We start from the raw sequence: 25753 nt of genomic DNA, 5'->3' as shown, positions 1-25753 counted from the left end.
GAATCACTGGCCAATAAAAACAGACTTCCTGAGTACAGGCCTCATTAAGTCGGTTAATGAAAGTCTTTAAAGCAAGCCGGCTGGAACAGGTTCCTTTCCTCAGGGGTGAAGGGACTCAGATTAAGGGTGGAGACAGGCCACTGGTCGGTGACCTGGTGGTGTGCCGCTCCCAGCCCTACAGCCCCACAGCTGTGAGACACAGCTTCCTGGAGCCCGCAGCCCTTCCGGCCATCACTGAAACTAAGACCGGCCTCGGGACCCCCAAACTCTGCAGAGGGGACGGTCTCCCGCCCCGTCCCCTAACTATACCACATGCAGGAGGAAGCATCGCGTGCCTTTCAGAAACTGGGCTCTCTGGGCGTGACACAGAGCGAGAGAGCTTGGACCAGCGCCTCCAACACGGTGAGCAGGGGTCAACAAGGCGCGTGCCGGCAGACACATCAGTTGCACGTGCATCGAGCGCTTGCACAAAGACGTACTAAAGCCAGCAGTGCCAGCGGCCGGCAGGAAGGGAGGCCCGTGGCCGGCAGAGCAAGAGGAGAACTGTCCCCATCGCCCCGACACGTCTTCTCAACGCCGAGCCACGTGAATGCAGCGCGTGTTCAGACGAGGGTCTCCAGCCCCCTGTGATCTGAAATGACCCCGGTCGCTCCACAACGGCTTCCCACAGGCCACAGAAAACACCCAGCCAACTTCCCGAAGCCCTGAGGCCTCAGCGTCTGTGCCCGGAGATGCCCGGGGTCCCCACCACGTCACCGCCTGTCACCACGAACGCGTGCCTCAAGTAAAGACTCCAGGAACCTCACTCAAGATGAGCACCTTCGGAAGCGAAACGAAAGAGCGACAGCAGACACGGGAACAATTAACGCCGCGCCTCCTCGCCAAGGACCAACCCGCCGTGGCCTCCACGGAACTAAGACTTCGAGGAGACGTGAGGGCAGGAGGAACCGCCGAGCAGGGCCCCCGCTCCAGGCCAAGGGTCTCCACTCCCGCCCGTCCAGGGTGCACTCACGGCCGGCAGCCCGAGTGAGAAAGCCCAGGCCTCCTGGTCCCACCTGTGCCACACGAAGACCGGGTACGGCAGTACCAGCACCTGGGGGGTGGCCGCCGACACCCCCTGGCGCCTACCCAGCTGGTTCTCGCCTCTCCCTGCATCTGCACGCCTTCTTCCTACGTGCCCTGCCTCCTCCTCGTCCTCAGGACGGCCACCCGCTGTAGGGCATGTTTCCCAGGAGACAAGAGCCCACCTGTGGCCACGGCCAGAGCCTGCGGTACACAGCAGGTCTGAGGAGCGTCCACCCAGCTGGCCCAGACGCCATCCCCACCACCACCGGGGCCTGAAGCCCGCGCGGCGCACCAGAGCCGCGGGGGGCGCGGTGAGGTGCAGAGGCGTCAACGCGTGCCCCAGCGTTCTGTCCCTGAGACGCCGACGACGACAGGGAGGTCCGGGCTTCATACCCGGCAACAGTGGGAACGACACAGAAGCAACAGTGCAGCAAAGCCACGTCACACGGCCCATCGCGGCCGCCCCGCGGTCCCGTGCCGATTGGCAGCCACCATCTAACGGATAATCCCGCTTGGCTTCTAAGAATACAAATCTGTGCTCATGCCGTGACCCTGCTTCACGGACACGTGGGCTCCCACTCGGTGCTCACAAAGGCCAGCCACCCTCCAAGCCGCGACCCCCAGCTCGTGTCCACAGAACCAGAGCCCATGTTTCCAGGCAGCTCCCAGCCCCCTCCCCCTCTGCCTGGGGGTGGGGTACCTGGGCAGGGATGAGGGAGGACCCCCCAGGAGGACTTCAATAAGGCCTCTCCAAGTTTGCAGCAACGGCACAGGGAGGTGCCTCCTCCCTCTCCAACCTAATCCCCGGGTAACCCAGCATAGCCTGTTTTGTCTAAATCCTTTCGCTACCTGGCTTTAGACTTTTTCCAATCGATTTAACACGACGTACAGAGGTAGAAGGGCCATGTCTATAAAGCTGGGAGTGAAGCCCTCCAAAGCGCCTCGAGGGCCACACCGCAAGTGCCGAACCACCAGGCACGTCCACCTGGGACAGGGCACCTGCCTCACCGTCTGCGCGGCCAGGGTGACCACACACAGGGCGGAGCCCCTCCAGGAAAGCGCTGCCCTTCTTGTATTGCCCACAGCGCGGTAAGCACGGCCTGCTGTGCGCACGGGGGCAGAGGGGACAGGCCTGTGCCCCAGACTGCGGTCCCCGTCACAGCCCCCCGGGCGGCCCAGCCCCGTCCGGAACTGCCGCAGCGGGGCCCGGTGTGGGGAGCCGGCCCGTCGGGGATGCTGCTCCGTCCAGCCTCGCCACGCACGCCCGCTTCTGCCCGCTTCTGGCGAGCGGAGGCCAGACTCCCATCTGAAACCTCGATGGGGAGCAAGGGACGGGCCGGGGCTGCTCCCCCGGACCCAGGATGGGCTGTAGCAGCTGAAGAAAGTCGGCTGTCAGGAAGCTCTCTGCCGCACCTGTCGTCTGATTCCCACCGGATCACCACAGTGTGAACAACACGGGAGCCCTGTCGCCGCAGCCAAGCCAGCCGACAGGGCCCCGTCCCAAGTCACAGCTAAGCACACACACGGATGCACAGAAGCAGAGCAGTCCTATCACGACTCACTCGGCAAACGTCTGCCACATGCGCTGGCTGCCAGGCTCGGAGCCTCTGAACACAAGCCCCGCCCTTCCTTCACGAGACCGAAGACTGAGGATGCCCAGCAGAGGGACAAACACGTGGCCGAAAGTCAATCACGACAACGCCTGCTTCTGTCGCTGGCCTCCACGGGGACCTGCAGAGCCGGGATGGGCTCACAAGTCTCCGGGCCCTGCCGGCACAGCTCTGGGGCCGCCGGGGCCCAGCCCGCCCCAGGTGCGCAGGCCGACAGAGAGCCCAGGGTGGGTGAAGGCGCCCCTCCAGGGCCGGGGCTCCCAGAGAACAGCTTCCGGTAGACAAAGGAGCCGGTGAAGGAACAATGCCACGTTCACGGCTGAGGCCACAAGAAAGAGCCACACTCGCTAGCGTCCAGAAGGTGAGACTCTTTCCCAACCTCCTCCTCCTCCTCGTCTGGAGCCACAAAAGAAACCAAACCGAGACCAAGGGAAACGGTGAAAAAAGCTTGACGGCACGGCCCCCTCCCCAGCGCCAGCAGCGCCTAGCGTCCCGAGCGACCCCAGACCCAGGGCATTAGAAATGGCGACCAGAGGACGGGCGGCCACAAAGGCGTCAGGGGTGGCCAATAAGAAGGAATCGTGCTCCGCCTCACTGTCATCCTGACTGGCCTCACACATCACACATCGGGGGCGACCGGTCACCTGGCCAGCCAACAAAGGCTGCTGGGAAGGAAGCACGCAGGTCGGTGCCGGGTTCCCGTGTCCATTGCGGGTGACAGGTCAGCAGTTTCAGGGGCACGACCACCAGGCCTCAGAGCCAGCGAGACCCGCCAGCCTCTCGGCCTCCCTAGCGCCAACAGCCTCCGAGACCCGTCACTCCGTCGAACCTGCGGGCTTCCTGACAGGCACTACGCCCTCCCAGCCGGACTGAAACCAGGCCAGATCCGGGGACAAAAGGACGGGGGAAGGAGCCAAATCGCAGAGGCTCACACGCCACCAGCAAGTCATTTCCTCTACAAAATTAGGGGCTTGACTACAGAGGGACTCAACGTGCATTCCTCGCCCGCTGATAAGGCTTCCTACAGTGGGAACCGCCAAACGAGCTTTTCAAAAGCCGCCCGCTGGAGAGTCCTGCCTCCTCGCGGCACCGCGGCCCCACGCCACATCTCTGCCGAGACCTCGGAGAGCGTGCCGCCCAAACTAAGCGGTGCCACTCGTACGCCGGGACGGCGTTTCTGGAGGGCGGTCCGGCACCATCTGCCGATCTCAAGCACGTCCGTCTTTGAGGCAAAACACCTGCTTGAGAATCTGTCCGGCCAACTCAGGCGCCGCTCACACCGCGAACCGAAGTGTCCGCCAACGGGCCTGAGGCAACACAGAGCTCGTCCACTTCGCGGAGCGCCGTGTGGCTCTTCGGTTCAGCAGCGCCGCGTGCCGGTGCGGAAGTACCGCTGGAAATCCACCGGGAACGTGCAGGACACGGACCGAGCGCCGTGTGACGGAGGGCACCACAGGGCTCGCGTGCTCGTACGACTTCCAGAAAGCCACACGAGAACAGAGGCAGTGGACGGTGCCTGGACACAATGGGGGTGAGCACGGGGACCCCAGGCCCCCTCCTCTGAGAAGAGCACCCCAGGCACGAGAGCACTGCACGATGGGGACCGGGCGGCGGTGACAGAGAGCCAGCCTGGCTGAGGGCGATGCGAGGTGGGAGGGCAGCAGTCAGGGGAGGGCGGGAGGAAGGAAGGCGACTTTCACTTTCTGTCCTCCCCCCAACCCCCACCACCCGACCCGACCCCCCTCTGCGGGCGGTGAATTTAAGCAGTCATGCCCACGGCACCTGCCCCGAGGCCCCAAGACGCAGGCCGGCAGACAGAGCCCGGGTCAGTCCCGCTGCCCACGGGCCCGACCGGCTCAGGGGATGGGCTCCACCCAAAATGGAAGCTTCAGCACCCCCCACCACAGCCTCCCATCGCCCACGGATCAGCTCCACAGAGGCGGGACGCACGTACGAGCACGCACACACGAGCGGCCGCCACAGCAGCCGAGGGCAGGCGACTTCCGGCACGCTGCCAGGCCCCTCACGCCCCCATCGCATCCCAACCCGAGACGTGCGTGGCCTCCTAGCACCCGGCGTCAGCAGGTCTCCCCCATGTCCGAGCACCGTAGTCGGGCTTGTCGCTCGTGGCTGCGGAGCACCCCCTGAGGTCGCGCTGACCCACTCCCCGCGGCCAGGCAAGCCCACCGTCCACACGCGCAGGCTGGTGGGAATACGCCGCTGTGAAGACTCCGGGACTCGTCTTTGTGAGGCCGCGTTTCCACCTCTCTTGGGTGAGAACCAGGACGGAAGAGCCAGGTCACATCGTAAACCTGCAGGAAGCCACCAAACGGTTTCCCAAGTGCCACGTGGCTCTCCACTCACCTTGCCCCTGCGGCGGGCTGCTCGCACCGTCACGGCCCCTGGTGTGACCAGCCTGTGGTCCCAGCCATCCCACGGGGCCAGCTGCAGCGTCCCAGCGCCCCCCCAAATGACAAATGATGCCGAGCATCAGTCCCCTCCTTATTCACGTCTGTGGACCCTCTTCCGTGAAGTTATCTGTTTGTCTTCTGCCCAGCTTTTAAGCAAGATCTGGCTGTGGTCTCCCGTCAACCTACCTAGACGCATCACAAAGATTTTCTCCTGGCCCAGGGTTTGCCTCTTGCCTTCACTGCGTCTTTCTGAGAGCAAAGGTGTTTCTCGTCTTGGGGAACTCTAAGTGACCGATTTTTTTCATCTTTGGTTCACGCTTTTGTGTCCTAAGCTTCCAGAGCCTTGGTTTTTCCCCAGGTTAGGTCCACGCCCCACTGGTTCAATGCCAGAACAGTAAGGGACCAGAGTCTACATCTCTCCATACAGACATCCCCCTGCATCAGCACCGTCTGCAGAAGACTGACTCTTTCCCACTGATTTATCTTGTCACCTTCGATGGAGACCAACAGATTCCATACTCGGGTTATTCCGGAACTTTCTAGTCTTTTCCGTCGACGTGTAAGTCTATCCTTACACCATTAACCCGCTGCCTTGATCAATACGGTTTATGGTGCGTCTGGAAATTAACCATCGTGAGCCCACGGTTTTTTTTCAAAAACAAGTCTGGCTATTCTAGATCCTTTTCGTCTCCATAGAAACTCCAGAATCAGTTTGCTGGTTTCTACCAAAAGGCCTGCTGGGACTTTGGTTGGGGATGCACTGGAGGTGAGGATGAATTTTAGCACACTGACGTGTCCCCACCACGGACTCCTGCACCAACTTCCTGTCATTCTAGAAAGAACTTCTACTTTACAGCATGTAGATTTCCGTTGCATTCAGCCTCACATTTCCAACGCGACTCTTCGGGGCTGCGTGACTCCAACTGTTCGCTGCTGGCACGCAGAAACTCAGTCCGCTTGCGCGCGTTGTCCTCGTAACTGTGAACCTGCCAGACCTACTACTTCCGGCTCTTTACAGATGCCCAGAGACGTCCTACACGGACGATCGTGCTGCCCCCCACCAGAGGCAGCTTTACGTCCTCCCGCCCGGCCGCGGGCCTTTCCTCCTCCTTCCCACTGTGCGCTGGCCGCACCGCCACTGCCGCCGCAGAGGAGCGGGGAGAGGGCGGGCTAGACGCAGGGACAGCAGGTGCCGCATCTTGGGGAGGGGGGACCCTTCCACTCCTACATTGCTCAAAGGTTGCGATCGTGCGTGGGTGCTGAGTTCCCACCAACACCTCCGCACCTACCGAGACGATCACGTTTCCTCTCTAACCTATTTAAATAGCAAACGACCCCGGTTGTCTGAAGGGAAAGGCCCGTCTACTGCTGCAGGTACCCCCTTTGCTCCATTTTCCCACCGGCCTCTCCGTCAGTCTTTCCCCAGTGCCCCCGGAAGGTCACACCCAGGCTGACACAGACACAGAGTGTCTCCTGGTGTCCGCCTTCAGCACCTTCAAACCTTTCCGCCGGGCCGCGCTCCCCGGACAAGGCTCAGCACGTCACAGCTCTCCGCACGCGGGCGCAATCTGTGTACTGCTGCCGAACCCCTCAGTCGGCTTTCGCTGCCCCGGGATGGGGACCTGCAGGCACCACCCTCCCCCCGCCCCCCGAGTACGCAGGCCCCACCCGACACGGTGCAGTATTCCTTCCCACCAGGACTCTCCGAGTCCGGCGGCCCACCTGCCTCCAACCCACAGGACCCACGTGCTGGAGACAGGCGTCCAGCAACATCCGGGTGGACGAGGCTGTCTGGCAGACAAGGAAACTGGCACGGGGCTTCCCTACGGGGTCACACTGCCGGACCGCCCCAGCCAGCTCACGTAACCAGCTCCCTGACACCTCTGGGCTCCTCAGGATGTGAGAAATCCCGAACTGGGAGAAAGGTGGCAACGGTCGTGCCGTGTCAACTCCAGGGGGTTGGTCTGTTCCAGGCGTTAGACCCGACCTATTCCCAACCTTGGCAAGGCCACAGGGCCCTCCAAGAACGTGCGAAGAGACACAGCCTTGCACCCAGAGGAAAGCCCGTGCAAGGAATATCTGTGCTAAGACACCAGAATCTCCTAGGCATCAAGCACTTGAGGATCAGAGGCTGGGCAAGAACAGGGCGGGGGTGGGGCAGTCAACGGCAGCCAGCCGGCCACCCACAGGCTGCTCCTCCAGGCCGTGGCCGTGGCCGTAGCACGTGAGGTCCACGGGGAGCAGCAGAGGGCCAGGAAGAACTACAGGCAGAGGTCTGGAGCCAGAAAGCCAAAGGGCCCAAGGCGCTCAAGGCGCAGGGAGCAGGATCACGGGGCCAGGGGCGCCACCTAGTGGCGGCAGCTCTCAAAGCCCAGGAGACCCCGGACAGGATCTGGGGCCTGGGGGTCACGACACACGCCAAGCGACACACGCCAAGCGAGTCCCTTCAGTCCCAAAGTGGCGGCAAAGCCCTGGCCTAAAGGCCAGGAGAATCAAGCCTGCCAGGTCCTAAGGTCCTAAGGCCCTCCCGGCCCCTCCAGCTCCTGCTTCCGGGGCACCTGCTGGACTGGGACTCACTGCTGTCTCTCGGAGCCGGCTGGTCTTGTTCTGGGGGTGCAAGCCCCCGGCCTAGCGTGAAAACAGGTTTTCACAGGGAGAAAGTCTGACTTCCATGGTGAGAAACCACTATGCTAGAAAAATCTTTCCACTCGCAGATGTGTAAAACGAGGCACAAGACAGCCCCACAACCCTGAGGGCCAGGCGGGGGCCAAACAGAGATTCAGGCACGGCTCACCAAGGTCTGACAGTGAGCCGCAGACACGACGGCTACGCTGTCGGAGGCCACCCACCCTACACCCACCCGGGGCCGACCCACCCCGGCCACGCACAGTGGTCTCAGCGCTCCCGACCGGGTCCACCCCTCCCTCCTTGCAGGGATCCCAACTTCTCCCTGTGCCCTATTTCCCTCCGCCCGTCTCCCTCCCCATATTCGACTCTGCCGGACGGACGTGGGCTCCCCCAGGTCTCCCTCCCCGCTCACAAACCTCCAACTGCCCAAGACCTGACAAAAGAGGATGGCCCAACTCCTCCTCACGGCATTCAAGGTCAAGTGCGGTCTTGGACAGGCCGACTCCCCGCATTTGGACCAACACACGAGCCTGCGACCCACCGACTGTTACAGGACACACGGACCCACCTCAGAGGGACACAAGTGACTGGAGGCGAAGCCCACCCAGGCGCCCTGCTACAGACAGGAAGGGTGAACAGGAGACACTGAGGTTCCCCAGGGGCCCCCGCGGTGGCCAGGCACAGAGTGACCGGGCACACGACAGAAAACCTGCCCCTCCGGGGGACCCTCACCAGGGGTGCCGGGAGGCAAGGGCCACAAGGACGCCTCACCGCCTCCCCAGAAGCCTCGGGCTGCTCGGAAGGGAGGCCAGCACCGCTCCGCAGTACGTGACTTGTAAGCCTCCACACACAAGGCCAGGCGCGCGCCGCATTCCCGGCGACGGGAACACTGGCCCAGGGCCAGGCACAGACTGGCGAGGGGCCCACGAGCCAGGGGAGGGCAGAGACGCCAGGGACAGACTCACACCCTCCTCTCCCTCCCGCCCGCCCCAAGCAGCCCCCACCTCTGAGAGCCCTCGACCACCCCCCTCCTCTGCCTCTCCAGGGCCCGGCCGCCGAGTGAACACATGACACACACACACAGGCGCGTGACCAGGCAGAAGCAGCACCCCAGCTGGCGGTCAGCCCGCAGACCTCTGCAGGCACCCCCGCATGCCCCCCCGCATGCCAGCCACACTCAGGGAGGCCCTCTGATTTGGAAGCGAGACCAAAGGGCCGGAGGAGGAACCACACTTTCCGCCCCGGCCAGAGGCGGCCGCCAGCTGTGCACCAGCCCCAGGCTTGACTGATGTCGAGGGCTTTGTGGCACATGCTGGGCGTTCAGACACTCCGCCAGCTGGTCTGATCGGGCACGAGTGGGCCTCTGATCTCCCGCAAGAGAAAGAAGTCACAGAGGTTTCTCTTCTGACGAGCCTCCCCAGGTGCAGGAGGGAAGCGTTCTGGTGAGTTACTAAGCCCAGAGAGTAGGTGAGGCTCCACCAGGTCAGCCCTCCACGAGTCTGGCGGCGGGTGCAGCTCAGGAAGGAACAGCAGCCGCGTCTGTCCTCTGGGACTCAGCGGGGCGAAGAGACGACGAGGAGGCATTTACAAGGGACAGACACCGAAGTCAGCAACGCTGATGGAAACCACGGCAGGTTCCAGAACCAGCCCTCGGACAGTGTAATTACGGGACGGCTCTTTAAAGCAGGCTCTCAATCTTGGCCCGGTTTCCAAGAGCACCAGGAAAGACGACAGGGAGCTACAGTCTTAAAGTCGCACAAGCTGACGAAACAAGAGGCTCCTGAAACACCACAGCTCCAGACGAACAGGGACGATTGGTCTCCCACCAGCCCTCGCCCAGAACAGAACAACCAGACGAGGACAGAGCTGTTGGGAGGAGTCTATCCACAGGGGGGCCCAAAGTCCCGGGGACCGAGGGACAGGCAGCGATGCTGGAGAACGAGGGGCAGTAGCCCCCAGGACGGGAGGCAGGGAGCAGTGGAAAGGTGCCCCCCCACCCAGGCCGTCCGGGCCATCAGAGGTCAAGGTGCCAGCTCACCGCCCAGCTGCCCCCACCGCTGCCCCTCTGCATCCTGCCGCTCCCCTGCTGGCACGCCGCGGGGTCCTGACGGGACAACGATGCTCCCTTCTCACCCCTGACAACTCAGTCCATCTCCCCGCCTTCCATCTGCCCAAAAGGAATGGCTCGCCCCCAAAAGCAATCGCTCCTCAGTATAGGCAAAGGTCCTTTAACAGAAGCCACCGCTGCAGTGCGGTCAAAAGCCTGCCACCACGCCACCACCGACCTTAAAGGAGAACGTTAAGACTTGGGCAGGGACAGTCCCTTAGTTGCATTTCCCTCCTGTCAGCAAAGTGCCACATCAAACCCAAAAGGCTGTTGCACAAGCCGGCAGGCGGCCTCCAACAGGGCTTCTGCCAGGGGCTCCAGCTGCCGGGGGCCCAGGGGAGGCAGGACCGCTCCACCAGGGGCGCCCTCCGCCTACCTGATGTTCAAGCCCGTGGTCTGTTCCAGACGCTCCCAGCTCTGCAGCTTTGCCAGCAGCTTCTGCAAAGACAAGGAGGCGAACGCTGAGGGTGCCACGACCCCAGCATCTTCCCCCACCCCTGCCAAGGCCTCCGCGGTGAGCGACCCGCCGCCCTTCCTCACACAACCCCACGTCGGTCCCCAGACCACCCAGCCTCATGCGGAGCTGCCGGCGACAAGGAGGAGGTTAAGTCTCCCTGACCCCTCAGAAGAGCCTGCCCTCATCTCAGCTGAACGCCTAGGGGCATGGAGTCCGCTCCAGAGCAGACGGCTTCCGCCCAACTACGAGTGCGCCTCCTTTGCGGCCGGCCCCGCAGACTCAGGAAGAAGCAGGCCGAGCGGCCCCGAGGCAGACCGAGCGCTGAAACCACAAGACCCCACGCCCCTCCCCTGGTCCAGGGGTTCCACGGGACGCCGGGTCCCAGGGCAGATGCACTCAGCCCTAGCGCCCAAGTGTCCACAGTGGACGTGGCCCCACGGGGAGAACGGGAGAAGGTGGGGACGTCCCCCACTGGCGCCACGCGCAGGGCTGCCTGACCCTGCATTCCTCACGCTGCTTCACATGGACCTGCATTCCAGATCAGTCTCCCTCCCCTTCTGGAACGGAACCACCTGAGTGAGGGCAAGAAGCACGTGCCTTCGTCCAGCCCCCCGTGCCCGTCGCCCGGGCCAAGCACGGTCCTGGCATCACCGCACTCCCTCAGTCCCTCGAGTGGCCCCTACCACGTGAGGGCATGGGCCGGGTAACAGAGCTGGGCACAGAGCCGATGCTTAGCGACCACCTACCGACGCCAGGCACTGGGGAAGTACTCGCCGTGAACTCACTGAGCCCCCACAACCCTGCAAGGCGCACTCTGATGCTCCTCGATACACAGGTGCACGGAGAGGTTAAGCAACTTGCCAGGGGCCACAGAGCCAGCGAGCATCCATGGCAGGATGTCCCACGAGGCAGTGTGACTCGAGAGACAAAGCGTTAATCGGTGTCACAACCGTCCAGAGGAAACACTCCGCCTGGGGCTGCGTCTGCGGGCCAAGCTCACACGTCAGCCAGCACCTGTGAGGAGCTCGGCTCCCACCCCGTGAGGCCACAGGCCTCCGCTGTGACCAACTGCGGGACGGCTGCCAGCACGCTGCCACCACCCAGGAAACGACGCAGGGCCGCACCGCTTGTAGGTGAGGCGGCAGGGAACGACCTGGGGGGCGCCGTGCAGAAGGACAGCAAGACCGGGGGACAGAGACCAGGAGGCCGAGCGCTAGTGTAACGTGTGCGCACCGGGCGAGACAGGCTCCCGCGCCCCCTGGAGCACCCATGGGAGAAGCGCCCACGGGACGCTTTCGGCACCGTGCCCTCGCACCAGCTCTACGAGCGCGTCCCACAAACGCCAGCGTGCGTCCCAACGGCACACACAGGAGAGGAAACGGAGCCGGGCGTCCGTCCGATCTGCGGGTGGGAGCCGGTCTGTGTCAGGCGCCCCGCACCACGGCCCCTATCTGTACCCGTTTTCCAATTTCTTCCGGGGGGCTGAGAACACAGCACGCGCTCTCACAGCCCCTCCTGGAGGCTCTCGGGAAGAACCCGCTCCCGGCCCTCTCTCCGGCTTCTGGAAGCGCTCACCCTCCTCCGCCTCGACGCCCCCACGGCAGGGGGCCGGGTCCTCCCCACGGGACACCCGCCTCGGCCCCCCGCGTGCACCACGATCCGCGACCAGGGGCCCGCTGGCTCCCGGTGGAGTCTCCCCACCGCGGGCCAGCTCGCCGGCACCCACACGTGCGGCCAGGCGGCTCCGGGGCCGCTGCTCCGCCCACGGCGCCAGCCCGGCAGCTTCCGCATCTCAGGCGGGCAGGCGCAAGGCGGGCCCGAAACACCCGGGTCCCCCACGTGCAGCACGCCCCCAGCCTCACCTCCTTCTCCAGCTCCAGGACCGCCAGGCTTTCCTGCATCTTCTCCTGGCGCCCCAGCCGCCGCCGCAGGCCCTCCAGCTCCTCCCTGAGCAGCCCGTTGGTCTCTCGCATCTCCCTGGGGGGCCGGACACCGCATCCCTCAAAGGGCCGCCACGCACAGGCAGGAGGAGCCGGGACAAGGAGTGCAGCGCCGCCCCCCCGCCCCGCCACCCGCACGGCCGCTGCCCACCGCCCACCCAGCCTCACCGCAGGTAGGCGCTCTCCTCCCGCAGCTGCTTCAGCTCCCGCTCCATCTTGGGCAGCCGCACCAACTCCGACTTCATGTTCTTCACGACCGCGGCATCCTGCTCCTGCAGGGACAGCCTCTGCTCCAAATCCTGAGTGAGGCCAGGGACAGACAGGGCAGACTCAACCTCCACGGCCCCGGCTCGCCCTCGAGGTGTGCCTCTGTGCCACGTCCTCGGCGCTCACTTCCGGGGGAGTCGTGCCCACTCGGGGGCAGGACCCTAGCGCAGGTCCGCCCCAGGGCATGCGGCAACGGAGCCCCGAAGAGACGCATCGGAGAAACACACACACGTCCCCCACGCTAGACCCACTCCTGCCACACCGGCACCCAAGTGACAAGCGAGTCTCTTCCACATGACAAAGCCTCTCCTCTAAGACCTCCGGTTCCAAGACACCCTGAGGACAACCGGCAGCGAGCAGTGGCAGGTCCCCCAACAGGCTCGGTCAGTCAGTCAACAAATGTTTACTGGGCCCAGCTCTGTGGCAGGTACAGGGTCATGCAGTGGGGACAGGGTGACGCAGGACACACAGGAGGCCTCTGCACTTGCGCTCTGGTGGAAGGGCAGACACAGGCCATGAAGGCGAGCAAATCCGGGGAGGTGGGCGGGGGGGGGGGGGGGGGGGGGCCAGGGCGGAGGTGACGTACCCGAAAACAGCACGTGGAACAGCAGAGGGAGCCGGGAGGCCCGACGGGGGAGCCGGCTGGGGAGGGGCCGGGGGGAGCCCAGGTCACTCGGGCTGGGGTCCGGAGCCCCAAGTTCCTCCGCAGGCAGGGCCCCCACCTCCGGACGCCCAGCCGCTCTCTCCTCTCGCTCGTGTGGCATCCCCAGCACCAAGCGCGGGCGTGCCACGCGCAGACAGGCAGCGGTGTCAGCGGTACCAGGGCGCGGGCAGCTCACCGTCCCCAGGCACCCTAAGCACACCCCCACCGAGGAGGCAGGAGGGGAAGAGCCCCCAGACACAGCCTGCGTCTGAGAAGGAGTCACTCACCCTGATCCTCTGCTCTTGGTCAGCCCTCGCTTCCTGGCGGGCCTGGAGCTCCTGGACCTTCTCGTTAGCCTCCTGACATTTCCTGTCCGGAGAAAGGCACATGATGTGCAGACACAGGGGTGTGTGAAACCAGCGGCTGTCCTCACCCCGGAGGCTCTCCAGGGTGGACCCTCACAAACATACTCCACCCCCTCCCCACTCCCAGGGCCCTGTGGCCCGTACCCTCGGGTCACGGTGGGTGGCGAAGTCCACACCACGTGCAGGGCCCTGCCCAGCCTGCCACCGGCCCTGGTACAGCCACAGCCGAGGACCCACCAGGGACTGGCCCCCCCACAGCCCCCCAACCCTGCCCAGGAGCGTCCAGAGCCCTCCTAGGACATCATCTGCGAAGGCAAAGGCCTAGCTCCCAGGGACAGAACTCAGCCTTCTGACCTCACAGACTTCTGTCCTGCTCAGAGAGCTGCCTCCACTTGCAAGTCCTCTCCCGTCCACCCCACCCACCACCCCGGGGCGCCCTACATGGCCTTTAAAGGGAAGCTCTCTGCGAGGGGAGAAACGACCGCTCTCCGCTATTGTTCTCAGAATACATAAAACACTTAGTGACCAGCTTCAGTGGCCCGTGTCTGCCCCAACAGCCTGTGGACGGGGAGGACAGACCAGAAGGGCCCCCGGAGGTTCTTGGGGCTTGGCACAGGCAGCACGCCTGGTTGCTGGGTGCTCAGACCACAGAGGGCACAAAAGGAGCCCGGGCCCTCCTGTTCGTGGTCTTCCACACAGTTAACAACCAGACCCGAAACTCAGCCCAGGCCCCAGCAGGCCTGCCAGCACGACGCCCAGCAAAGGCGCAGAGCCCCGCCCCCTGCATGCCCCGCCCCCCTGCACGCCCGGCCCCCGCCCCAGCACGCCCTGCTCACTTGCGCTGCAAGGCCAGCTGCTCCTGGAGCTCCTGCTTCTCAGACTCCAGGCTCTTCACCTGCATCTCCTGGTTCATCACGCTCCACTGCAGCTCCGAGACCTTCCCCTTCAGCGCGCTGATGGTCTGAGAGCAGAGCGGGCGGCCCAGAGCAGCTGAGCGGCTGCCGGCGCACAGAGGGGAGCCGCCCACCCCGCGGCGGCGGGTCAAATGCCCCCACGAGAGCCTGCCCCTCCCATCCCCCTCCTGAGGGCAGGGACACAACCTGGGAGGGCATGCCACCCCTCACCCCATCCCTGGCTACGCGGCCTGCCTCGCATTTCCCTCAAGCAAATGGGAAGAGACCGGGTCGTGGTGACGGGCTGCTCCCGAGACCGCCAGGGGCCGGGTGACATCCGCCACTCAGGACCCTCGCTGGTTCCTAGGGTGCTCGTGTGGCTCTCCCTCCACGCCTGCCCCGGTGTCTCCATCCGAGATGAACCCCTACCATGCCATCATCCCAGCTGAAACACTCCCTGTGAACCACAGCCAAGTCCCTGCCAACAGGTCGGAAACGGGGACTGAGGCCATCCTCAGAAGGCTACAGGAGCCCCACAGAACAGAGGAGCTGCGGGAAGACCGTGCAGACCCCGTGCCCTCGTCCAGAAGCAGGGAGAAGGGAGAGCGGAGGCTGGGGAGGCTGGCGAAAGCAGGGCCTTGGGACTTTCAGGGGCAGAACTTCTGCCCGGCCGTCAGACCACACCCTCACCCGGTGACCTCTAGTGACCATCTGCTGACCGCTCTCCTTCTGTGGCTGTCCCAGGGAAGCCAGCTCAGAGGCGTCCCTGTAAATTAGCCTCCTGGAGCGGAGAATGAGAACCAAGGACCCGCACCAGCGAGGAGGCCCACCCCTGCCCAGGACCCATGTTTGTGGGGGCCCAGGGGGCACTGACACAGGCCATCCACGTCCCACACTCCGGCCATCTGCATGGTCTGCTCTGTTACAATGGCGCCTGCCAGCCTGGGAACCCAAGAAAAACGAAGGTACTAAAATACACTGATCTAAGAAGACAGCCTTCGAGAAGTCTTCCCGAACTCCAAACACGCACACCACACACCCGGTGCTGCGCTGGACATGGGACCAGACGGCTGGCCGCACGCAGGACGCCGCTGCATGGAAGCCGGGCCGGCAGCAAGAGGACTCCCTGCTGACGACTTCTCGAACCAGGCACCCTGTAAGAGAGCGCGGTGCGGGAACAGCGACAGCCTCGGTCACCAGGGAGGGCTTTCTCCAAGGAAGTAAAAAGTAACAAACAAAATTCAGGGTCCTCCTTCCTGACCGGCTGAGACCTTTCCCACTTCCATGGCGGCAGCCTCTCCCCCATCCGGCTCTGTCCCCCGCCCCTGTGGGCCGCACACCGGCCTCCCGCACGCAGGGCCCGGGGAGCACACAGGCCCCAGGACGCAGCTCGGGCAAGCACGCCAAGGGCGACACGGGGACTTGTCTTGAGCCGATCACGGCTCCGCTCCTGCCAGCAGCCACATCAGAAGACAGATGTAGGAACAACGTTAACATACTCCCCAGCGTTGCCAAGGCAAAAATAACCTGCCGCTTCCCGAGACCTATCAAGTGGAGACGCACACAGAGACAGAATACCAACGATCCCGCGCCCCCGCTCCTCCCCCGGCAGCGCTTCATCTCCTTCCTCCCGGCGCCCGCGAGCCGCAGCAACACCGCAAAGGGACAGGGAAGGTCAGGAGAGCCCCGTCTCCACCAGCATCAGCGTCTGGGCTCTGCTTCTGAAATTTATACAACCTTCAACGGGTCGAGGGAATAAGGAGCAGGGCTCGGATGTGCTCTGGCTTCAAAGGCGCTCTCAGATGCTAACAGACCTACTAATCAAAGACATGCAAATCCAGAAGCACCATTTACGTCTCAGGAAGGGAGAAAAAAAGGTATTTAGGTGTTTCCAGAAGACTTCCGGAAGATCCACGACAGGAAAGGCTACAGGGAAACCAGAACCCTCAACGATGCTGTCAGGACAACACGGCAACTGTCAGCAGAAGCCAGCGACCTCAAACCCCACTCCTAGGAACGCGCCTGAGTGAGCAACTCAATAGAAACAGAAAGTACACGCCACCTGCCGTGTTCGTATCTCGTACGTACTCATACCAGGACGCACGCACGTGAAACAGTTTTTTACGTGACACAACACGGGCTAGTCGACCATTAAAAGTCCTAATGACAGAGACTAAGACAACGTTTGACTCGTTAACTGAAAACCACGAGTGGAAATGAGGATCTGTATCCGGATCACGACGGACGACGCAGAAACCATCGGCGCAGGTGCGGGAAGGGGACTCTGAGGAGACCGGCCCCGCACGACGCGGCCGCCCCGGGGAGGGCCCTCACCTCGCCGGCCGCGGCCAGGCCGTCCTCCTTCTCCCGAAGCTTCTGGCCGGCGGCGTCCAGGCTCTGCCGGCACCGCCTGTGGCGCTCCAGCTGCTCCTTCATCCTCTCCTCCGCCTCGGCCTCGCGCTCCTGCAGCTGCCGGATGCGCGTCAGGAGCTCCTGGTTGCGGTCCACCTCGCGCTGCCAGAGCAGGGACAGAAAGCGGGGACAGTGAGCGGGGGCGGGGCGGCCCAGCCCACCCTCCCCGGGGACAGGTGCGGCCATGCCGCACACCCCGCTCCCGCAGGGAGAGGCCCTGCGGCGCACATCACCTCCCGGAGCCCTTCACCCCCGCCACGCGTCTTATGCCGGGAAGCCAACCGCAGGACCAAGACTCCAGCGCTCTGATGGCCCCGGGCGGGGGGGCGGGGGGGTCCCGAGAGCCAACGGTCGGCCACGGGGAGCTTACCTTCAGCCCCAGAAAGGAAGGGACCACAAAGCGGGCACCTAATGCTGCTGGCCTCTGAGCGCTCCCCAGGAAGGGGAGCCGCGCAAGCCCCCTGCAAGGTCCGCCAGCACCCCCAAGGCAAGTGCTCACCCCAGGGCTCTCCAGCCCAGCACCACGGGGGAGCAACACGAAAGTGGGGACACAGCCTGCTCAAGGGACACACGGGAATAAGGAGCTACAAGTGTGATCTCCGAACAGCCAGGGGACCCCTCTGCCACGGAAGCACGCCACAGAGCAGGGTGCGGCATCTCCGTTCGGGCTGCCAGTCCCAAGTGCACACAGGGCAGTCCGTGCAGGTCCCCAGACCTCAGACACCAACAGGAGTCTCACCATCTAGAGGCTCCAGAGTCCCACCCACTGCCAAAGTGGCATCCCTGAAAACCCACGACACGTGTCCCAGACAGAGAAACCACGTGAGAGCTGCTCGCTCAGGCGGTCCAGGTCCCACGCAGCCGCATCTGCGGGTGGGAAGGGAGAGGCCTCTCAGAGAGAGAGGCCATGCTCAGCGAGGGCCCGGGGTTAAGCGCAGCCCGCATCCTTGGATTTCCCCAAGACAAAACTTCCACCGACCCTGCAACGATGCCCCACTCATTCCAACATATCCTAAGCACCTGTAAGGTGCCACAGCCCGTGCTGGACCCTGGAGACCCAGAGCAGCCAAGACAGACCCTGTCCTTGACAGACTTACGGCCCAGGAAAATTTCAGGAGCTCCACACCCCATGCCTTCTGCCTGAGAGCCAGGCGGTAACACCAACACCACAATTCCTACCATCTCGTGGCCCCTGGTGCCACCTCCACACCCCTAATAAGGCACTTCGTTACCACGGCCTTCCCCTGTCCCTCCCAGGACGACCCTGAACAGCAGCTAACACCACACGTTAAGAGAGAGACTCCCTCAGAGCAGCACCAGGACAATGCCAAGGCCACGGCACCCACTCGCAGCCTATGTTTCCGGGCTACTGGGCCCACACGGCACACCGTGGCCAGAAGCCTGCGTACCAGGTCGAAGACATCAAATTAGCATCACGCCCTCGAAGACATCAGCTATTTTTACAGGACTAGGAAAGCATGCAGATATGCTACGTAAGGCAAGAACAGGGCCAGACATCCACCCCTGGGAAAGCGTAGGCAGGTCAGAGACTTTCCGGTCCAATGCTTTGCTGGAGTCTGGCAGCATTTCCACAAATCATCAGCACTTATTAAAAAACCCTGGTGAAGTGCTGTTGATCAAAGCAAAGGAAGCAAGGGATTTATGCCCTAAGTAAAAACCTAGCACCTTCTCTAGGTAACACGCTTTCCCAGCCTGCCGTGGGTAAGCCAGGGACAACAGGAAGTACCCCCAGGCTGGAGGTCTTTTTTTTTTTTCTTTTAATTTTTAATTTATTTTTTAGAGAGAGAGAGACACACACACACAGAGTGCGAGCGGGGGGCAGAGAGAGAGGGAGACAGAATCTGAAGCAGGCTCCAGGCTCTGAACTGTCAGCACAGAGCCCGACGCGGGGCCTGAACCCACGAACCGTGAGATCATGACCCGAGCCGAAGTCGGCGCTTAACCGAATCAGCCACCCAGGCGCCCCGGAGGTCTTTGCTCTGGGCCCTGTAACCACGTGGGCAAGACTGGTCCAGCCTGGGCCTGAGACCTCCATGCAACCCAGTGACTTTCCAAGCCTGTCGCCCCGTGGCACCTGGTATTTCTGCTGGATTTACACCCCAATTCTTGGGAGGGGTGGGGAGAACAGGCAGCCCAGCAGAGAGGAACGCCCACCGGCACCTCGCCAGGCAGACGGCAGGCAGTCCTCCCCCGGGCGCTGCCCCCTCAAGGACATCGAGCACAGTCACTCTGTGGCCTCAGGAGGGAGAGCACCTTGGCTCCCAGCCAGGAGGGTCACCTGCCCGACGGCCCAGCAGGCACCGTGCACAATGCCCTACGCCGGGCCCGGCTGCCCGCACGCACCTCGTGGCTTCTGACGGCCAGGCCCGCCCGCTCGCACCCACCTCGTAGCGCCTGGCGCTGGTGCTGGCCGCCCGCTCCAGCTCCACTCGCGCTCTCTTGTGGCTCAGCTCCATCTGCGTCTTCTCCCGCTCCACCTGGACGACCTGGGACTTGGAGCGGATCCGCTCGGCTCGTTCCTCCAGCTGAGCAGGTCACACCCGAGGGAGAGAGAACCCTCAGCAGCCGCGCCGAACAGCTGGGGGGCTCGTCTGACACTCACACACTGACACCTGCTCCCAACGGGGCCCGTACTCAGCCTTGAGGGAGAAGGACGGATGCCCGGTCTTTTGTTGGAAAACAGGTACACAGAGGCAGTAAACAGAGAGGAGACGATAACAGGAAGAGAAGGACCTATTTTTTTTTTCAATTTCTTTTAGTATTTATTTCTTTTTGAGGGAGAGAGAGAAAGACAGAGAGAGAGAGAGAGAGAGAGCGTGAGCAGGGCACGGGCACAGAGAGAGGGAGACAGAATCCGAAGCAGGCTCCACGCTCCAAGCTGTCAGCACAGAGCCCGTCGCGGGGCTGGAACCCACGGACTGTGAGATCGTGACCTGAACCGAAGTCGGATGTTCAACCGACTGAGCCCCCCAGGTGCCCGAGAATGATATGTTGTAATAAGGCGGTGTATATGCTTGTTTTAGAGAAAAGAGCATATTAGTTTCCTATTGCTGTGCAGCAACTTACAACAAACTTAGCAGCTAAAACCCCACGTTAGCCGCCGTCAGGCTCTGTGGGCAGAAGGCCAGGTCGTGTGATCAGGCTCTCACAGGCTAAAATCAACACCCAGTGGCCACGCTCCAACCTCATCTGGACCATGAGATCCTCTTCCACACTCACATGGCTGGAGGACCGAGGTCCCGTTTCCTTGCTATCAGCCCTGGGCTGCTGTCAGCCCCTGGAGACCACCCACATTCCCTGCCACGTGGCCCCTGTCCACCTCCAAAGCCAACAAAGGAGAATCCCCCATATGTGGGATCCCTCTCCTGCTCTGTCTCTGACTTCTCGATCTGATCTAGTGACCTAGGTTTAAAAGGCTCATCTGAGTAAGTCAGGCCCACCATCATAAGGTCAACTGACTGAAGTTCTTAATTCTGTTGGCAAAATCCTGCCGCCACAATACCTAGGGTTTAAGTGGGAGAAAGTGTGACCCACCTGGGGCCGGGCATTCGGGAGCCGTCCTACAAGTACACCCACCACAGAGGGTAGGCACATAAAGGTGAGGTCAAGCCTTGAAGGGCCTCGGAGGACACGTCAGTTTCACAGACCCACTGACTGTCAGGGTCTCTGGCTCACGTGGACTAGAGCCTGACCACTCCAAGAATGCCTGGTAGCACCGCAGCTCCAGAGCACGAGAAAGAAACGCAGAATCTCAGGCTGCGCCCCACAGATGCCAAATCAGAATCTTCCTCTTAAACATATCAGGTATTCATGTGCACATTGAAGCGTTACGGCGAGTGGTTCTCAGTTCCACCAGGGATGCTTGGCAACGTCTGGAGACGCTGTCGACCGTCAAAAGACGGGCAAGCAGTACGCGTTCGCTACCGGCATCCCGCGGGCAGAGGCCAGGGATGTCGCTCAACACCCCGCAAGGCACAAGCCTGTCCTGCAGAACAAAGAACCACCCACCCCAAAACGTCAGCCGAACCACGGATGAGAAATCCCAGGCCAGGGGAAAGGTATCTTCTCTACCCACCCCCCCACCCACCGTCTCTGGGGGCTCAAGTCCACACTTCACTCCTCTGACACTTTCTCTCACTTCCACCCCCACCCGTTCAAGTGGGGGAGTTCCGAAGTGCACCTTCCGTCAGACTCACTGGCCTTCCCAGCCTCACTCTGTGCCTGCAGCTAGGGCTCCCAGCTCCCGTGGGCACCACTGCACAGGGACCAGGAGTCCCAGAGAAACAGACCCATGGACACATCTTCCTGAAACATCGACTGCGACTGCATGTGAAGGAAAGTAACTGAAACACGTTTATGTCAAAACCAACACTGACACGTAGCAGACCGACTGTAAATGCTTTCCCACGGAAACAAGAGGCTTAAAAAAAGGGCAGGGGGGTGCCTGGGTGGCTCAGTCGGTTGGGCGTCCGACTTCAGCTCGGGTCACGATCTCACGGTCCGCGAGTTCGAGCCCCGCGTCGGGCTCTGGGCTGATGGCTCGGAGCCTGGGGCCTGCTTCCGATTCTGTGTCTTCCTCTCTCTGTGCCCCTCCCCCGTTCATGCTCTGTCTCTCTCTGTCTCAAAAATAAATAAATGTTAAAAAAAAAAAGTTTAAATAAAGAATAAAAAAAGGGCAGGGGGCCCGGAATGGTAGTCAAAGCACTGATTTCCAGGCTCCCCCCAGACCTGTAGGTTCTCAGTTCCCTCATCTGCCATCAGGGGGCAGCTTGGTAGGGCAGAAAACCACTGACGGATGTCCCGGGCCAGCTCAGGACCAGGTCAGGGCCCTGGCAGCCTACGGCCGCAACACTCTAACCAGCCCTCTCTGGCACCCGCCTACGGGGTCCCGCAGACTGAGGAAGCCCTCCACAGCACTAGCTTACTGAAAGGCTGGCCTCTGAATTTCTAGATTCTATAGTTCCGACAGGTTGGCCAAAAGTTGCCAGACATCTGCATCAACAAAATTGTAACACTTGTGTAGACCAAAGCTGCTAACTTCTTATTTGGCCAGTGAGCAACTCAAACAAACAAAAAAAAGCACAATTGCCACCAGCGTTTCCAAAAAATGCTTTAACGCCAAAAACAAATCTAAAAGATTCAATTTCAGAATAAAAAACGGTCCTTGCCAAAAAATGGCAGCGAGCAGCAACTCAGCCCACAAACAAACAGAAATCATTCAATTACTCAGCAAACGAATGCACACAAACACACCAGCACGTGTTTGACCAGATGCTGCCTGGGCCTCCCTGGGGCTCCCGGGCTCCATCAGGGGCCATTTCCCTGGGATGGCTCAGGCCGCACAGCACAGGGGAGCTGCTGGACACCGGCAGTGCAGAGGGGCGAGGGCCAGGCCCAGGCGCAGACGCCACCCCCTGCTTGGGAGGGCCCAGTGATCCCTGCCCCCATGAGACTGACCCTACAACTCTGTGGAACCTCAAGTCCTCCAGAAGACCTGACCCCTTTATCACGACGTACGGTCAGTGTTGCCAAGGAAGTGAAATAAAGGAAATAGGACTGTTTTTATCGCAAAACTGTAAAAGCCACATCACGGCAGAGTGAAGCCAAGAACTGCAAACGCCCCCCCCCCCCCCCCAACAGTGGTCTGAGACCAGGGCATACCCAATCTTTCTCTTTCTTGGAGACCCTTCCCGACCCGGGGACCGGGGGACCCGGGTGCTCCCCGGCACAGGCCCCACCTAAGGCGTGTGTCTTCCCACCTGGAGCCCCGGAGCCCCTCCCGCGGAGCCCCTCCCGCCGGGGGCGCTCACCTGCATGCTCTCCTGGTACTGCATCTGCAGAGAGCCCTGGGCGGAGGTGGGAGCGTCCAGTCCAGATCCTGCCTCCACCCGCTGAGAAATGAAGTTGTTCAAAGACCTCAGGGTGGACAGCACCGTGGTGTTCTCCCCCAGGTCGTCCATGGCCACTTCGCTTCTGCAGGAAGACGGGGAGGGCCCACAGTGAGCGTCTGCAGGCACCATTAGCTGCACCAGCGCCGGGTGGGGGGGGGGGGGCGCCTCTGGGCAGCCCTGCCCTCCCGACGCTCACAGTGCTTACAGCACTCCCAAGCCCATAACCACATTTCCGGGGCCAAGCGGGAGCCCACACTGCCACTTGACCAGAGAACAAATAGAGGTGTCAGAAGACCACGCCGCTGAGCCGCTGTCACGGTGCTGACCTGCACACCAGCGACGGACAGATGGCTCCCAGAAAAAGATGCCCAGCAGTCCCACGGCACATGGCCCCGTGAACACAAAAGACCCAGCCTCTGGGAACGAGGACCAAAGCAGGCCGCAGTGGCGATGGCTGGCGACCCCAGCGACGCTAACCGTAATCACCGCTAACGATGACCTTAATAAGCATTGCTAGTTTCGACCAAAAAGAAAGTATGTGACACTGAGCCTTCTCGAGCCTCGGTTTCCTCATCTGTAAACTGAGGACCAGGAAAGCCTCTTTGCAAAGCTGCCATGAGGATTATGGTGCCTGCCCTAAGTTTCCAGAAGGCAGGGGTGAGTCATGCCAGATCCTCACTCCGCCTGTAACTTCTCACAGGACACCTCAGACTTCACAACGGGCGAACTAGGTGTTTGCACACGTGTGAGACGTGAGAAAGCGAGGCTTCAGAAGCTACAGAATGGACCGGATCCCAGGCCCGCCTGGCTCTCAGGTCCAGTTTGTGCTCCACGAGCCAACGCGCGAACAAGACCAAGGAGCCCCATCCCCGAGCGCAAGGGACTGTGGCTTCACGCGGCCGGCCCGCCCCCCCCCATCCACCAGCAGGCACAGGTGTGGACTGCTACAGGTGCACACCGTGTCCCCTTCGGGAAACAGGCTGGCTCGCAGGGACTTCCCCCAGGTACCAGACTGAAAACGCCTCCCCGCCAACACCCCACCGGAAGAGACTGAGAAATCTTAGTTTGGTTGTGACTTTCCTGTACGAGAACCTTGGCCCTCTGCACACAGGGCCCTTCTCCTCTGCAGGCCATGTGTCCGCCCCTGGACAACACGGCTGTCCTTGCCAACTCTCAATCGCACTGGGAAGGAAAAGGGGAATGCAAGAACAGGGCAAGCGCTCAGTGCTGACAGCCGCGGCAGACAGCTGAGCTCTTCTCTGGAAGCAAACCCTTAGGTCTGCCAAGGTCAGCCCGGGGCCATCCTCTCCATCCCCCCATGAGAAACTGAGCCGGTAGGTCCTGTGCAAGAACAGATGCCTGGGATGCACTGGAACCAAGGGAACACACGCGTTGTCAACTGCCTGTAACTGGGCCACTACACGAGGCACGCGATCAGGCAGCAGCCTCCACTCCATCCCCTTTATCCCACAGACTCCACACCCCCAGGCTGCGCGCCGCCTGTCAGCTGCCCTTCTCGGCCAGGACACCGCCCGGGGGGACCTTCCGCGCAAACTCCAGGCACACGTGCGTCGCCCCCCGCCCGCCCTGGCCTCCGGGGCCTTGAGGGGCTGCAGCGCGCTCCGCTAGAAGAGGCGCGGGTGACAGCACGCGGGCCGGTGCAGCTTCCCAGCCAGACCCTGGGTGGGGGTAAGCCCCGCCCCTAGACGCCACCGCCAGGGACCCCGTCCCGACCCCGGCCCGGGTTCGCACCTCAGCCCCAGCTCCTAAGACCCCGGCTCCCGCTCCCAGCACCTCGGCTCTGAGGACCCCGGTCCCGACTCGCACCCGAGCCCCAGCTCCGAGGACCCCGGCTCCGAGGACCCCGATCCCGGCTCGCATCCCGGCACCGGGGACGCCAGCTCCCAGGACCTCGGCCCCGCTCTCACCCCGATCCCCGTTCCCAGGACCCCGGCTCCGACGACGCCGACCCCTCTCCGAGGCCCCCGCTCCCGGCTCGCACCCCGGCCCCCCGCTCCCTAGACCCCGGCTTCGGGTAGCACCCCGGCCGGGCTCCGAAGACCGAGCGCGAGAGGGGGGCAGGAGGGAGGAGACCAGTGGGCAGGGGGAGGGGGCGCCACCCGCGCCCAACCTGGCTCCTCGACCCCGCCCGAAGCCCACCCGGGACCCTGACGCCCCGCCGCTCACCTCAGCTAGCCCGCCGCTCGCCGCGGCCGCCGCTCAGATCTCCCTCCTCTGCGCCCGCGCCCGCGTATCGCGAGAAGTGCCGCCGCGCTCTCGCGAGACCTGGGCAGGGCCGGCCGTAAATCCCTGAGTCCGAGCACCAGCGGGGCCGGGGACCTCCGCCTGCTCCCCGGAGCGGTCCGCTCCCTTGACACCGCCCTGGCAGGACTCGCACCAAAGGCCGGCCCGCGGGACTGTCGGGGTGCCAGCCTTCCCGCGCGGGACGGGCCTCCGCCGTGGCAGTGGCCTCGCACCGTATTGTGTGGAATAGCAAGGCCCAACGGTGGCCTCTTCGGGACAAACTTGCTGGCTCTGACAACTCCCAAAATTTCGTTACGGTATTAGCTTGAATATGTTTTTAGTTTCCACAGGGTCCACTGGAAAGGCAAAATACTCTGCTTCTAGGCTACCCTCCCAGCGCCCTGTGAGCTCCCATAGCCAGCGATCATCGTCCAGTAACACAGGTCTCGCTCCCTCCTGAACCTCGTCCTCCAGGCTCCCACCCCACCCGGGACCGAGCGCCCTAGGGTCTGCACCGCGCTCGGGAGGGTCTGCATCGTACCCAGCGTCTACACCACGCCCCCTAGGGTCTGCACCTCCCCCACCTCTGATCTGCCCAGTGCTCCAAGGGTCGGCACCTCTTCCCCCGTCCCGCCCCATCCCCGGATCAGCACCCCGCGCGAGAAATGGGGTGGAGAGGAGCCCTGAGGAAGTGGGGGGATTTTCCCGTCCTAATTGACTACAACCAAAAGTAAAATGAAAAAAGGTTAAACCAAGCCTGCAGCCCACTTCAGAGCGCTGGACTGCACCCTGGGGGACT

General features: G+C 62.7%; 1 protein-coding gene across 2 annotated transcripts in view; it reads right to left on the bottom strand.

Moving 5' to 3' along the window:
• The window catches only part of MAD1L1 (mitotic arrest deficient 1 like 1), a 321549-nt gene extending 296590 nt beyond the window's left edge, over positions 1-24959 (bottom strand). For both annotated transcript variants that reach the window (XM_030300339.1, XM_032591537.1), the window contains exons 1-9: positions 24898-24959; positions 22630-22792; positions 19204-19344; positions 16721-16900; positions 14330-14454; positions 13416-13497; positions 12387-12517; positions 12141-12255; positions 10198-10259 (exon numbers count right to left, since the gene is read on the bottom strand). In XM_030300339.1, coding sequence (XP_030156199.1) covers positions 10198-10259; positions 12141-12255; positions 12387-12517; positions 13416-13497; positions 14330-14454; positions 16721-16900; positions 19204-19344; positions 22630-22779 — 986 coding nt within the window. In that variant the 5' untranslated portion in view covers positions 22780-22792; positions 24898-24959. The remainder of the gene's footprint in view (positions 1-10197; positions 10260-12140; positions 12256-12386; positions 12518-13415; positions 13498-14329; positions 14455-16720; positions 16901-19203; positions 19345-22629; positions 22793-24897) is intronic.
• Positions 24960-25753: the final 794 nt, after the last annotated feature.

Source organism: Lynx canadensis, chromosome E3 (genome assembly GCF_007474595.2).
Source record: "Lynx canadensis isolate LIC74 chromosome E3, mLynCan4.pri.v2, whole genome shotgun sequence".
Lineage (NCBI taxonomy): Eukaryota > Metazoa > Chordata > Mammalia > Carnivora > Felidae > Lynx > Lynx canadensis.
Note: the sequence above shows the minus strand (reverse complement) of the source record. Positions and strands in the feature narration are given on the sequence as shown.